This window comes from Chiloscyllium plagiosum, unplaced genomic scaffold (genome assembly GCF_037043375.1).
Source record: "Chiloscyllium plagiosum isolate Xiang-an unplaced genomic scaffold, Cpla_swu_hap1 HiC_scaffold_41, whole genome shotgun sequence".
Lineage (NCBI taxonomy): Eukaryota > Metazoa > Chordata > Chondrichthyes > Orectolobiformes > Hemiscylliidae > Chiloscyllium > Chiloscyllium plagiosum.
In genome coordinates this window covers 43,920,941-43,933,413 of record NW_028270179.1, presented here as the reverse complement: position 1 = coordinate 43,933,413, position 12,473 = coordinate 43,920,941, and the positions used below count along the sequence as shown (strand labels likewise).

The following is a 12,473-nucleotide window of genomic DNA, read 5'->3' as shown; positions in this document are numbered from 1 at the left end:
TCTCCCAATTCGGGCTGCGACCGGAGGTAACGTTGGATGCGGCCTTCGCTGGGGTCAGTGACCGTTTCACCAACTCCAGTGCGTCCTGACGGAGGGAGCTGCCAGGCTCAATAGTGCAGCTTTGAGGAGAGTACAGGAGCTGAGGGATCTCGGCGTTCCCCGCGCAGCATCATCTGCCAGGCACCTTGTTAAGAAGGGACCCTTGGGTTTATAAATCAAAGCGATGCTGCACCTCAGCAAGTCATTGGTCAGACCGCGTTTGCCATGTTTTGTTCAATTCCGGGCACCTTACTTCAGGAAGGATGTTCAAGCCCTGGAGAGAGAGCAAAGAGATTTACTCGAACGAAACCAGGAATGAGGGAGTTTAGATACAAGGAAAGATGAGTGAAATTGGCCTGCTTCTTTCAAGCAGCAAGGATTAAGAGGTGACCTTACTGAGGTGTTGAAAATTATGGATAATCATGACAGGGTAGAGGTGGACAATGTGTTTCCAGCAGTGGCTGTGTCAGCAACTCTGGGATCACAACGTGAGCAAGGGAGCTCGGAGTGAGACGCGGAGAAACTTCCTTACTCGGGAGAGCTGTTCGGATTTGGAATGTGCTGCCCGGGGAGAGTGGTGGAGGTTTTAAAAAAAAAACGACGACTGCAGATGCTGGAAACCAGCTTCTGGATCAGTGGTGCTGGGAGAGCACAGCAGTTGAGGCAGCGCGTCGATTTTGCTGCTCCTCGGATGCTGCTGTGCTCTTCCAGCACCACTGACCCAGAGAGTGGTGGAGCTGGCTTCCATATTCAAGGTATTTGCCAGGGATGGAGTTTAGAGGGTTACAGAGAATAGGGCTGGAGGATGGTGTTTACTGGGCCGTGTTTTCCAGACCCGGCCCCAGATACGCTGGGCCAAATGGCCTCCTGCACTGCAAAGTCCCAAACAGTCAGTTTGGACAGCTCCTGGAAGAGGGGAGGGAGAAAGGGGGAGAGGAGAGAGAGGGCAGGGGCGGTGGTGAGAAGAGAAGAACCTGGGACTGGTCTGGAAATGTGAACTGTGGTTTCCCTCTCCTCTCAGCCTTTCGACAGATCTGCTGAGCTCCTCGCTGTCCGTTGACCTTCCAAGCACTCTGCAGGCTGTCGAAGGGCTTCCGAGGCCTTCCTCCTTTGGTGTGTTCACTCTGTCTCTGAGCCCCGCTGCCGGCCGTAAGGCAGGGAGACCAAGCGTTAGTCCGCTCGGGTGTGGTGCAGGCTGCAGCCAGGCTTGCCTGGGCCGTGTCGAGAGCTGTTGGGGCCACGTCTGTGTGGACTGACGGAGTTGGGAGGTCGTGTCGCGGCTGGGCAGGGCGTCGGTTTGGCCACTTTTGGATCACTGTGTGCAATTCTGGGCTCCTTCCCACAGGAAGGACCTTGTGAAACTCGATACGATTCAGAAAATGGTATTTGAGGGTCTGAGCTACAGGGAGAGGCTGGGTCTGTTTTCCCTGGAGCGTCGGAGGCTGAGGGGTGACCTTACAGAGGTTTATAACATCAATGGGGGGGGCACATGGATAGGGTAAACAGACAAGGTCTTTTCCCCCTGGGGTGGGGGAGACTGAGGGGGTGACCTTATAGAGGTTGATAACATCATGAGGGGGGCGGGGACATGGATAGGGTAAATAGACAAGGTCTTTTCCCCCTGGGGTGGGGGAGAGTCCAGAACTAGAGGGGGAGAGGAGAAAGATTGAAAAGGGGTAACTTTATCCCCCCCCAGAGGGTGGTGCGTGTGTGGGCCAAGCTGCCAGAGGAAGTGGTGGGGGCTGGGGCAATGCCAACATTGAAAAGGGGGATGGGGAGGTGAACAGGAAGGGTTTAGCGGGATAGGGGCCAAGTGCTGGCAAACGGGGGACTGGGTTAGGTCAGGGATATCTGGGTCGGCACGGGCGGGGTGGGGCCGAAGGGTCTGTTTCTGTGCTGTACAGCTCTGTGACAGTGAGCAGATGTCAGTGTTTGTCTGTCCCCTCCCCTCCTTGGTCACCCCAGATCACCAAGGTGAAGTACGTGGATAAGATCCAGATTGGGAATTACGAGATCGATGCCTGGTATTTCTCTCCGTTCCCCGAGGATTACGGGAAACAGCCGAAACTCTGGGTCTGCGAATACTGTCTCAAATACATGAAGTTCGAGAGGACGTACCGTTTCCACTTGGTAAGCTGGAAGCGCGGAACCACCCCTCCCGGGGGGGGGGGTAATACCCGACTGACTGACTGGAATCTTTGGGGGATGGGATCCGTTGTGTGAGGCTGCCCCACCCCCCACCCCCCAACATTCACCCCTCAGGGAAGAATATATGGCTCTCTCTGCTCAACTGTTTTGTCTCTCTCTCCCTCCCTCTATCATTCTTCCTTGCTCTCTCTGTCTGCGTCTGACTCTGTGTTTCCAATAAAGATAATTCCAGCACAGAGACAGACCCTTCGGCCCCTCCAAGCCTGTGCTGATCCAGATCCTCTATCGAAACCCGTCGCCTGTATTCTAAGCGTCTTCAATGACGCTATCGTCGTGCAACTCCCCCTCTTTCCCCCCCCTTTCAGGGTACAATGAACGTGGACACCCAGATCTCTCTGTGCATCAATCTTTCCCAGGGCTTTTCCATTCGGTGTATAGTTTGCTCTTGAATTGCATCTATCAAAATGCATCCCCTCTCATTTGCCCGGATCGAACTCCATCTGCCATTTCTCTGCCTCATTCTCCAATCTGTCCATATTCTGCTGTATTCTCTGACAGTCCCCTTCACTATCAGCTACTCCACCAATCTTCGTGTCAGCTACAAACTTGTTAATCGGGTCACCTATCCTTTCCTCCGGATCATTTATATATCACACAAACAGCAGTGGGCCCAGCACGGATCCCTGTGGAACACCACTGGGCACAGCTCTCCATCTTGAGAAATTCCCTTCCATGACTACTCTCCGTCTCCTGCCGCCCGGCCAGTCCTGGATCCATTTAGCTCGTGCACCCTGGACCCCGTGCGCCATCACTGACTCCGTCAGCCTTCCACGGGGAGTGTTATCAAACACCTTCCTGAAGTCCATGTATGTGACATCTCCAGCCCTTCCCTCATCAATCAACTTTGTCACTCCCTCAATGAATTCCATTAGGTTTGTAAGACATGACCATCCCTGCACAAAACCATGCTCCCAATCACTGATAAGCCCATCCTCTTCCAAATGTAAATAGATCCTATCCCCCAGTATCTTCCCCAGCAGCTTCCCTATCACTGACGTCAGGCTGTGACCGGTCTGTAATGACCTGGATTATCCCTGCTACCGGTCTGAAACAGGGGGACAGCATTAGCAATTCTCCAGTCCTCCAGGACCTCACCTGTGTTCAAGGATGCTGCAAAGATATCTGTTAAGGCCCCAGCTACTTCCTCTCTCGCTTCCCTCCAGAACTTGGGATAGATCCCACCCGGACCTGGGGATTTGTCCACCTTAATGCCTTTCAGAATATCCAACACTTCCTCCCTCCTTGTGCTGACTTGACCTGGAGTGATCAAACATCTATCCCTAACTTCATGTCCCTCTCCTCGGTGAATACTGACGCAAAGTGCTCATTAAGAATCTCACCCATTTGCTCTGACTCTGCGCATAACTTCCTAGAGTGGGCCAACCCTATCCCGAGTTACCCTCTCGCTCCTTCTGTATGAATAAAAGGCTTTGGGGTTTACCTTCACTCTGTGTGCAAAGGATATCTCATGACCTCTTTGAGCCCTCTCATTGTCTATCTCTCTCTCTCTCTCTCTCCCTCCCCTACAGTCACAGTGCCAGTGGCGACAGCCACCCGGGAAAGAGATCTATCGCAAGACCAACATCTCTGTGTATGAGGTGGACGGGCGAGACCACAAGGTGAGGGCACGTGGGGCAGGCTGATTGGGGGGGGGGTTAACACTCTGTGCTGGGGGTGATCAACCAATCAGCACGGGAGATTCACTGAGGGGAGGCTGGCACAGCCCTGAGACATAAACACGCTGTTCACACACACACTGCCCAGGGATGGCACTGAGGGAGTGTGGGCACTGTTTTCACTCTCACACACACACACACTGCCCAGGGCCAGCCCTCGCCCTGAGGGAGTGTGGGCACTGTTCTCTCATACACAAACACACGCACTCTGTCTCTCTCACTCTGCCCAGTGCCAGCCCTCGCCCTGAGGGAGTGTGGGCACTGTTCACACACAAACACACACTCTGTCTCTCTCACTCTGCCCAGTGCCAGCCCTCGCCCTGAGGGAGTGTGGGCACTGTTCTCTCACACACAAACACACACTCTGTCTCTCTCACTCTGCCCAGTGCCAGCCCTCGCCCTGAGGGAGTGTGGGCACTGTTCTCCCACACACACACACTCTCTGTCTCTCTCACTCTGCCCAGTGCCAGCCCTCACCCTGAGGGAGTGTGGGCACTGTTCTCTCATACACAAACACACACACTCTGCCCAGTGCCAGACCTCGCCCTGAGGGAGTGTGGGCACTGTTCTCTCATACACAAACACACACACTCTGCCCAGTGCCAGACCTCGCCCTGAGGGAGTGTGGGCACTGTTCTCTCATACACAAACACACACACTCTGCCCAGGGCCAGCCCTCGCCCTGAGGGAGTGTGGGCACTGTTCTCACACACACACACACACACACTCTGTCTCTCTCACTCTGCCCAGGGCCAGCCCTCGCCCTGAGGGAGCGTGGGCACTGTTTTCACACACACACACACACACACACACACACACACACACACACGCACACACTCACTGCCCAGTGCCAGCCCTCGCCCTGAGGGAGTGTGGGCACTGTTCACACACACACACACACACACACACACACACTCTGCCCAGGGCCAGACCTCGCCCTGAGGGAGTGTGGGCACTGTTCTCACACACACACACACACACACACACACACACACACTCTGCCCAGTGCCAGACCTCGCCCTGAGGGAGTGTGGGCACTGTTCTGTCATACACAAACACACACACTCTGCCCAGGGCCAGCCCTCGCCCTGAGGGAGTGTGGGCACTGTTCTGACACACACACACACACACTCTCTGTCTCTCTCACTCTGCCCAGTGCCAGCCCTCGCCCTGAGGGAGTGTGGGCACTGTTCTCACACACACACACAGACACACACTCTCTGTCTCTCTCACTCTGCCCAGTGCCAGCCCTCGCCCTGAGGGAGCGTGGGCACTGTTCCACCTTGCTTGTTTGGTGGTAAATGTTGGCACTCTCTGTCTCCTCCCTCCCCCGCCCCAGATTTACTGTCAGAACCTGTGCCTGCTGGCGAAGCTGTTCCTCGACCACAAGACCCTCTACTTTGACGTCGAACCTTTTGTTTTCTACATCCTGACCGAGGTTGACCGACACGGGGCGCACATCGTGGGCTATTTCTCCAAGGTCAGGAGCAGGGATCTCTGGGAAAGGGAGGGCTGAGAAAATCCCTCCTTACTGCTCGGCGGCCACCTCCCGGGGCTCTGGGTCCTCGAGACCCTCAGTCGGGTGCCCTGGTGTCCCAGATCTCCCATCATCGGCCCTTCGCGGGTGACCTCTGTGACTTCCTTCACTCGGTTTCCATCCGCAAACGCGGGTCTGGGGGGTGCACGAGCTGTGGGTCAATCGCTGAGCGGAATGCAGTCCTCCTGCCCCTTGGGGGCCCGCGTTTCGCTGCGACAGCTTTTATCCTGCAGCGAACAGCCGCAGACATCACACGTGGATCGGGAACACGCCGGGTTCGGGGGAGGGAGTGACTGGACGAAGGTCTGGGGGATCTCCGTCGCGCGTGCGTTCAGGGGCTAGTACTGGGCGGACAGGCCGATCGGCGCGCCCAAGGGCTAGATCGTCAACTCACCACCAGTGCTCTCTGTGTCTTGCGCAGGAGAAGGAGTCTCCCGATGGGAATAACGTCGCCTGTATTTTAACCCTCCCTCCGTATCAGCGCAGGGGCTACGGAAAATTCCTCATTGCGTTCAGTAAGTGAGTGTATCCATGGATAATCTCTTTGCTGGAGTCTTATCCTGTTCCCAGCTCACCCTTGGGAAAGGAGTCAAACTCCCCTCTGCTTGTTGTTCAATGGTGTTACCGTCACTGAATTTCTCCGCCCCCCCCCCCCCCATCAACGTCCTGGGGGTTCCCATTGAGCAGAAACTGAACCCTGACGCTACACGTCACTTCAGACCCAGCGTTCTGTCCCTGACCCTGACCCTACACGTCACTGCAGACCCAGCGCTCTGTCCCTGACCCTGACCCTAACCCTACACGTCACTCCAGACCCAGCACTCTGTCCCTGACCCTGACCCTACACGTCACTCCAGACCCAGCGCTCTGTACCTGACCCTGACCCGACACGTCACTCCTGACCCAGCGCTCTGTCCATGTCCCTGACCCTGACCCTACACTTCACTCCAGAGCCAGCACTCTGTCCCTGACCCTGACCCTACACGTCACTCCAGACCCAGCCTTCTGTCCCTGTCCCTGACCCGACACATCACTCCAGACCCAGAGCTCTGTCCCTGACCCAACACGTCTCTCCAGACCCAGCGCTCTGTCCCTGACCCTGACCCTACACGTCACTCCAGGCCCAGCCTTCTGTCCCTGTCCCTGACCCGACACGTCACTTCAGATCCAGCGCCCTGTCCCTGACCCTGACCCGACACGTCACTCCAGACCCAGCCTTCTGTCCCTGTCCCTGACCCTGACCCCACACATCACTCCAGACCCAGCGCTCTGTCCCTGACCCTACATATCACTCCAGACCCAGCGCTCTGTCCCTGTCCTTGACCCTACACGTCACTCCAGACCCAGCGCTCTGTCCCTGACCCGGACCCTACACGTCACTCCAGACCCAGCGCCCTGTCCCTGACCCGGACCCTACACGTCACTCCTGACCCAGCGCTCTGTCAATGTCCCTGACCCTGACCCTACACGTCACTCCAGACCCAGCGCTCTGTCCCTGTCCCTGACCCTGACCCTACACGTCACTCCAGACCCAGCGCTCTGTCCCTGACCCTGACCCTACACGTCACTCCAGACCCAGCGCTCTGACCCTGACCCCACACGTCACTTCTGACCCAGCGCTGTGTCCCTGTCCCTGACCCGACACGTCACGCCAGACCCAGCGCTCTGTCCCTGACCCTGACCCTACACGTCACTCCAGACCCAGCGCTCTGTCCCTGACCCTGACCCTACACGTCACTCCAGACCCAGCGCTCTTTCCCTGACCCTGACCCTACACGTCACTCCAGACCCAAACCTCTGTCCCTGACCCGACACGTCACTCCTGACCCAGCGCTCTGTCCATGTCCCTGACCCGACACATCACTCCAGACCCAGAGCTCTGTCCCTGACCCAACACGTCTCTCCAGACCCAGTGCTCTGTCCCTGACCCTACACGTCACTCCAGACCCAGCGCTCTATCCCTGACCCTGACCCTGCACGTCACTCCAGACCCAGCACTCTGTCCCTGTCCCTGTCCCTACACGTCACTCCAGACCCAGTGCTCTGTCCCTGACCCTACACGTCACTCCAGACCCAGCGCTCTATCCCTGACCCTGACCCTGCACGTCACTCCAGACCCAGCACTCTGTCCCTGTCCCTACATGTCACTCCAGACCCAGCACTCTGTCCCTGACCCTGACCCTATACGTCACTCCAGACCCAGCGCTCTGTCCCTGACCCTGCACGTCACTCCAGACCCAGCGCTCTGTCCCTGTCCCTACACGTCACTCCAGACCCAGCGCTCCGTCCCAGACCCTGACTATACATGTCACTCCAGACCAAGCGCTCTGTCCCTGACCCGACACGTCACTCCAGACCAAGCGCTCTGTCCTTGTACCTGACCCTACACGTCACTCCTGACCCAGTGCTCTGTCCCTGTCCCTGACCCTGACCCTGACCCAACACGTCACTCCAGACCCAGCACTCTGTCCCTGACCCTGACCCTGACCCTACACGTCACTCCAGACCCAGCGCTCTGTCCCTGTACCTGACCCTGACCCTACACGTCACTCCAGACCCAGCACTCTGTCCCTGACCCTGACCCTGACCCTACACGTCACTCCAGACCCAGCGCTCTGTCCCTGTACCTGACCCTGACCCTACACGTCACTCCAGACCCAGCGCTCTGTCCCTGTACCTGACCCTGACCCAACACGTCACTCCAGACCCAGCACTCTGTCCCTGACCCTGACCCTGACCCTACACGTCACTCCAGACCCAGCACTCTGTCCCTGACCCTGACCCTGACCCTACACGTCACTCCAGACCCAGCGCTCTGTCCCTGACCCTGACCCAACACGTCACTCCAGACCCAGCGTTCTGTCCCTGTCCCTGACCCTACACGTCACTCCAGACCCAGCGCTCTGTCCCTGAACCTGACCCTACATGTCACTGCAACCCCTGCGCCCTGTCCCTGACCCAACACGTCACTCCAGACCCAGCGCTCTGTCCCTGACCCGGACCCTACACGTCACTCCAGACCCAGCGCCCTGTCCCTGACCCTGACCCTACACTTCACTTCAGACCCAGCGCCCTGACCCTGACCCTGACCCTACACGTCACTCCAGACCCAGCACTCTGTCCATGTCCCTGATCCTGACCCTACACGTCACTCCAGACCCAGCGCTCTATCCCTGATCCTGACCCTACACGTCACTCCACACCCAGCGTTCTGTCCCTGTCCCTGACCCAACACGTCACTCCAGACCCAGCGCTCTGTCCCTGACCCGGACCCTACACGTCACTCCAGACCCAGCGCCCTGTCCCTGACCCTGACCCTACACTTCACTTCAGACCCAGCGCCCTGACCCTGACCCTGACCCTACACGTCACTCCAGACCCAGCACTCTGTCCATGTCCCTGATCCTGACCCTACACGTCACTCCAGACCCAGCGCTCTATCCCTGATCCTGACCCTACACGTCACTCCACACCCAGCGTTCTGTCCCTGACCCTGACCCTGCACGTCACTCCAGACCCAGCGTTCTGTCCCTGACCCTGACCCTACACGTCACTCCAGACCCAGCACTCTGTCCATGTCCCTGATCCTGACCCTACACGTCACTCCAGACCCAGCGTTCTGTCCCTGACCCTGACCCTGCACGTCACTCCAGACCCAGCGCTCTGTCCCTGACCCTGACCCTACACGTCACTCCAGACCCAGCACTCTGTCCCTGACCCTGACCCCACACGTCACTCCAGACCCAGCGCTCTGTCCCTGACCCTACACATCACTCCAGACCCAGCGCTCTGTCCCTGACCCTGACCCTACACGTCACTCCAGACCCAGCGCTCTGTCCCTGACCCTGACCGTACACGTCACTCCAGACCCAGCGTTCAATCCCTGATCCTGACCCTACACGTCACTCCAGACCCAGCCTTCTGTCCCTGTCCCTGACCCAACACGTCACTCCAGACCCAGCGCACTGTCCCTGTCCCTGACTCTACACGTCACTCCAGACCCAGCGCACTGTCCCTGTCCCTGACTCTACATGTCACTCCAGACCCAGCACTCTGTCCCTGACCCTGACCCCACACGTCACTCCAGACCCAGCGCCCTGTCCCTGACCCTGACCCTACACGTCTCTCCAGACCCAGCGCTCTGTCCCTGACCCTGACCCGACACGTCACTCCAGACCCAGCGCTCTGTCCCTGACCCTGACCCGACACGTCACTCCAGACCCAGCGCTCTGTCCCTGACCCTGACCCGACACGTCACTCCAGACCCAGCGCTCTGTCCCTGACCCTGACCCTACACTTCACTCCAGACCCTGCGCTCTGTCCCTGTCCCTGACCCAACACGTCACTCCAGACCCAGCGCTCTGTCCCTGACCCTGACCGTACACGTCAGTCCAGACCCAGCGTTCTGTCCCTGATCCTGACCCGACACGTCACTCCAGACCCAGCGCTCTGTCCCAGTCCCTGACCCTGACCCTAGACGTCACTCCAGACCCAGAGCTCTGTCCCTCACCCAACACGTCACTCCGGACCCAGCGCTCTGTCCCTGATCCTGACCCTACACGTCACTCCAGACCCAGTGTTCTGTCCCTGATCCTGACCCTACACGTCACTCCAGACCCAGCGTTCTGTCCCTGACCCTGACCCTACATGTCACTCCAGACCCAGTGCTCTGTCCCTGACCCTACACGTCACTCCAGACCCAGCGCTCTATCCCTGACCCTGACCCTGCACGTCACTCCAGACCCAGCACTCTGTCCCTGTCCCTGTCCCTACACGTCACTCCAGACCCAGTGCTCTGTCCCTGACCCGACACGTCACTCCAGACCCAGCGCTCTATCCCTGACCCTGACCCTGCACGTCACTCCAGACCCAGCACTCTGTCCCTGTCCCTGTCCCTGCACGTCACTCCAGACCCAGCACTCTGTCCCTGTCCCTGTCCCTACATGTCACTCCAGACCCAGCACTCTGTCCCTGACCCTACACGTCACTCCAGACCCAGCGCTCTGTCCCTGACCCTGCACGTCACTCCAGACCCAGCGCTCTGTCCCTGTCCCTGTCCCTACACGTCACTCCAGACCCAGCGCTCCGTCCCAGACACTGACTATACATGTCACTCCAGACCAAGCGCTCTGTCCCTGACCCGACACGTCACTCCAGACCCAGCGTTCTGTCTCTGATCCTGACCCTACACGTCACTCCAGACCTAGCGTTCTCTCCCTGTCCCTGACCCTACACGTCACTCCAGACCCAGCGCTCTGTCCCTGTCCCTGACCCTGACCCAACATGTCACTCCACACCCAGCGCTCTGTCCTTGTCCCTGACCCAACATGTCACTCCACACCCAGCGCTCTGTCCCTGACCCTGACCCTACATGTCACTCCACACTCAGCGCTCTGTCCCTGACCCTACACGTCACTTCAGACCCAGCGCTCTGTCCCTGTACCTGACCCTGACCCTACACGTCACTCCAGACCCAGCGTTCTGTCCCTGACCCTGACCCTACACGTCACTCCAGACCCAGCACTCTGTCCCTGACCCTGACCCTGACCCTCCACGTCACTCCAGACCCAGCGCTCTGTCCCTGACCCTGACCCAACACGTCACTCCAGACCCAGCGTTCTGTCCCTGTCCCTGACCCTACACGTCACTCCAGACCCAGCGCTCTGTCCCTGAACCTGACCCTACATGTCACTCCAGCCCCTGCGCCCTGTCCCTGACCCAACACGTCACTCCAGACCCAGCGCTCTGTCCCTGACCCGGACCCTACACGTCACTCCAGACCCAGCGCTCTGTCCCTGACCCGGACCCTACACGTCACTGCAGACCCAGCGCTCTGTCCCTGACCCTGACCCTATACGTCACTCCAGACCCAGCGCTCTGTCCCTGACCCTGACCCGACACGTCACTCCTGACCCAGCGCTCTGTCCATGTCCCTGACCCTGACCCTACACTTCACTCCAGACCCAGCCTTCTGTCCCTGTCCCTGACCCGACACATCACTCCAGACCCAGAGCTCTGTCCCTGACCCAACACGTCTCTCCAGATCCAGCGCCCTGTCCCTGACCCTGACCCGACACGTCACTCCAGACCCAGCCTTCTGTCCCTGTCCCTGACCCTGACCCCACACATCACTCCAGACCCAGCGCTCTGTCCCTGACCCTACACATCACTCCAGACCCAGCGCTCTGTCCCTGTCCCTGACCCTACACGTCACTCCAGACCCAGCGCTCTGTCCCTGACCCGGACCCTACACGTCACTCCAGACCCAGCGCCCTGTCCCTGACCCTGACCCTACACGTCACTCCTGACCCAGCGCTCTGTCAATGTCCCTGACCCTGACCCTACACGTCACTCCAGACCCAGCGCTCTGTCCCTGTCCCTGACCCTGACCCTACACGTCACTCCAGACCCAGCGCTGTGTCCCTGTCCCTGACCCGACACGTCACGCCAGACCCAGCGCTCTGTCCCTGACCCTGACCCTACACGTCACTCCAGACCCAGCGCTCTGTCCCTGACCCTGACCCTACACGTCACTCCAGACCCAGCGCTCTTTCCCTGACCCTGACCCTACACGTCACTCCAGACCCAAACCTCTGTCCCTGACCCGACACGTCACTCCTGACCCAGCGCTCTGTCCATGTCCCTGACCCGACACATCACTCCAGACCCAGAGCTCTGTCCCTGACCCAACACGTCTCTCCAGACCCAGTGCTCTGTCCCTGACCCTACACGTCACTCCAGACCCAGCGCTCTATCCCTGACCCTGACCCTGCACGTCACTCCAGACCCAGCACTCTGTCCCTGTCCCTGTCCCTACACGTCACTCCAGACCCAGTGCTCTGTCCCTGACCCTACACGTCACTCCAGACCCAGCGCTCTATCCCTGACCCTGACCCTGCACGTCACTCCAGACCCAGCACTCTGTCCCTGTCCCTACATGTCACTCCAGACCCAGCACTCTGTCCCTGACCCTGACCCTATACGTCACTCCAGACCCAGCGCTCTGTCCCTGA

General features: G+C 58.9%; 1 protein-coding gene across 1 annotated transcript in view; it reads left to right on the top strand.

The window, feature by feature from the left end:
* Positions 1–12,473, top strand: part of LOC122542054 (histone acetyltransferase KAT8) — an 86,263-nt gene that overhangs the window by 7,615 nt on the left and 66,175 nt on the right. The window contains exons 5-8 of the mRNA XM_087981857.1: positions 2,005–2,169; positions 3,777–3,866; positions 5,263–5,403; positions 5,882–5,975. Coding sequence (XP_087837983.1) covers positions 2,005–2,169; positions 3,777–3,866; positions 5,263–5,403; positions 5,882–5,975 — 490 coding nt within the window. The remainder of the gene's footprint in view (positions 1–2,004; positions 2,170–3,776; positions 3,867–5,262; positions 5,404–5,881; positions 5,976–12,473) is intronic.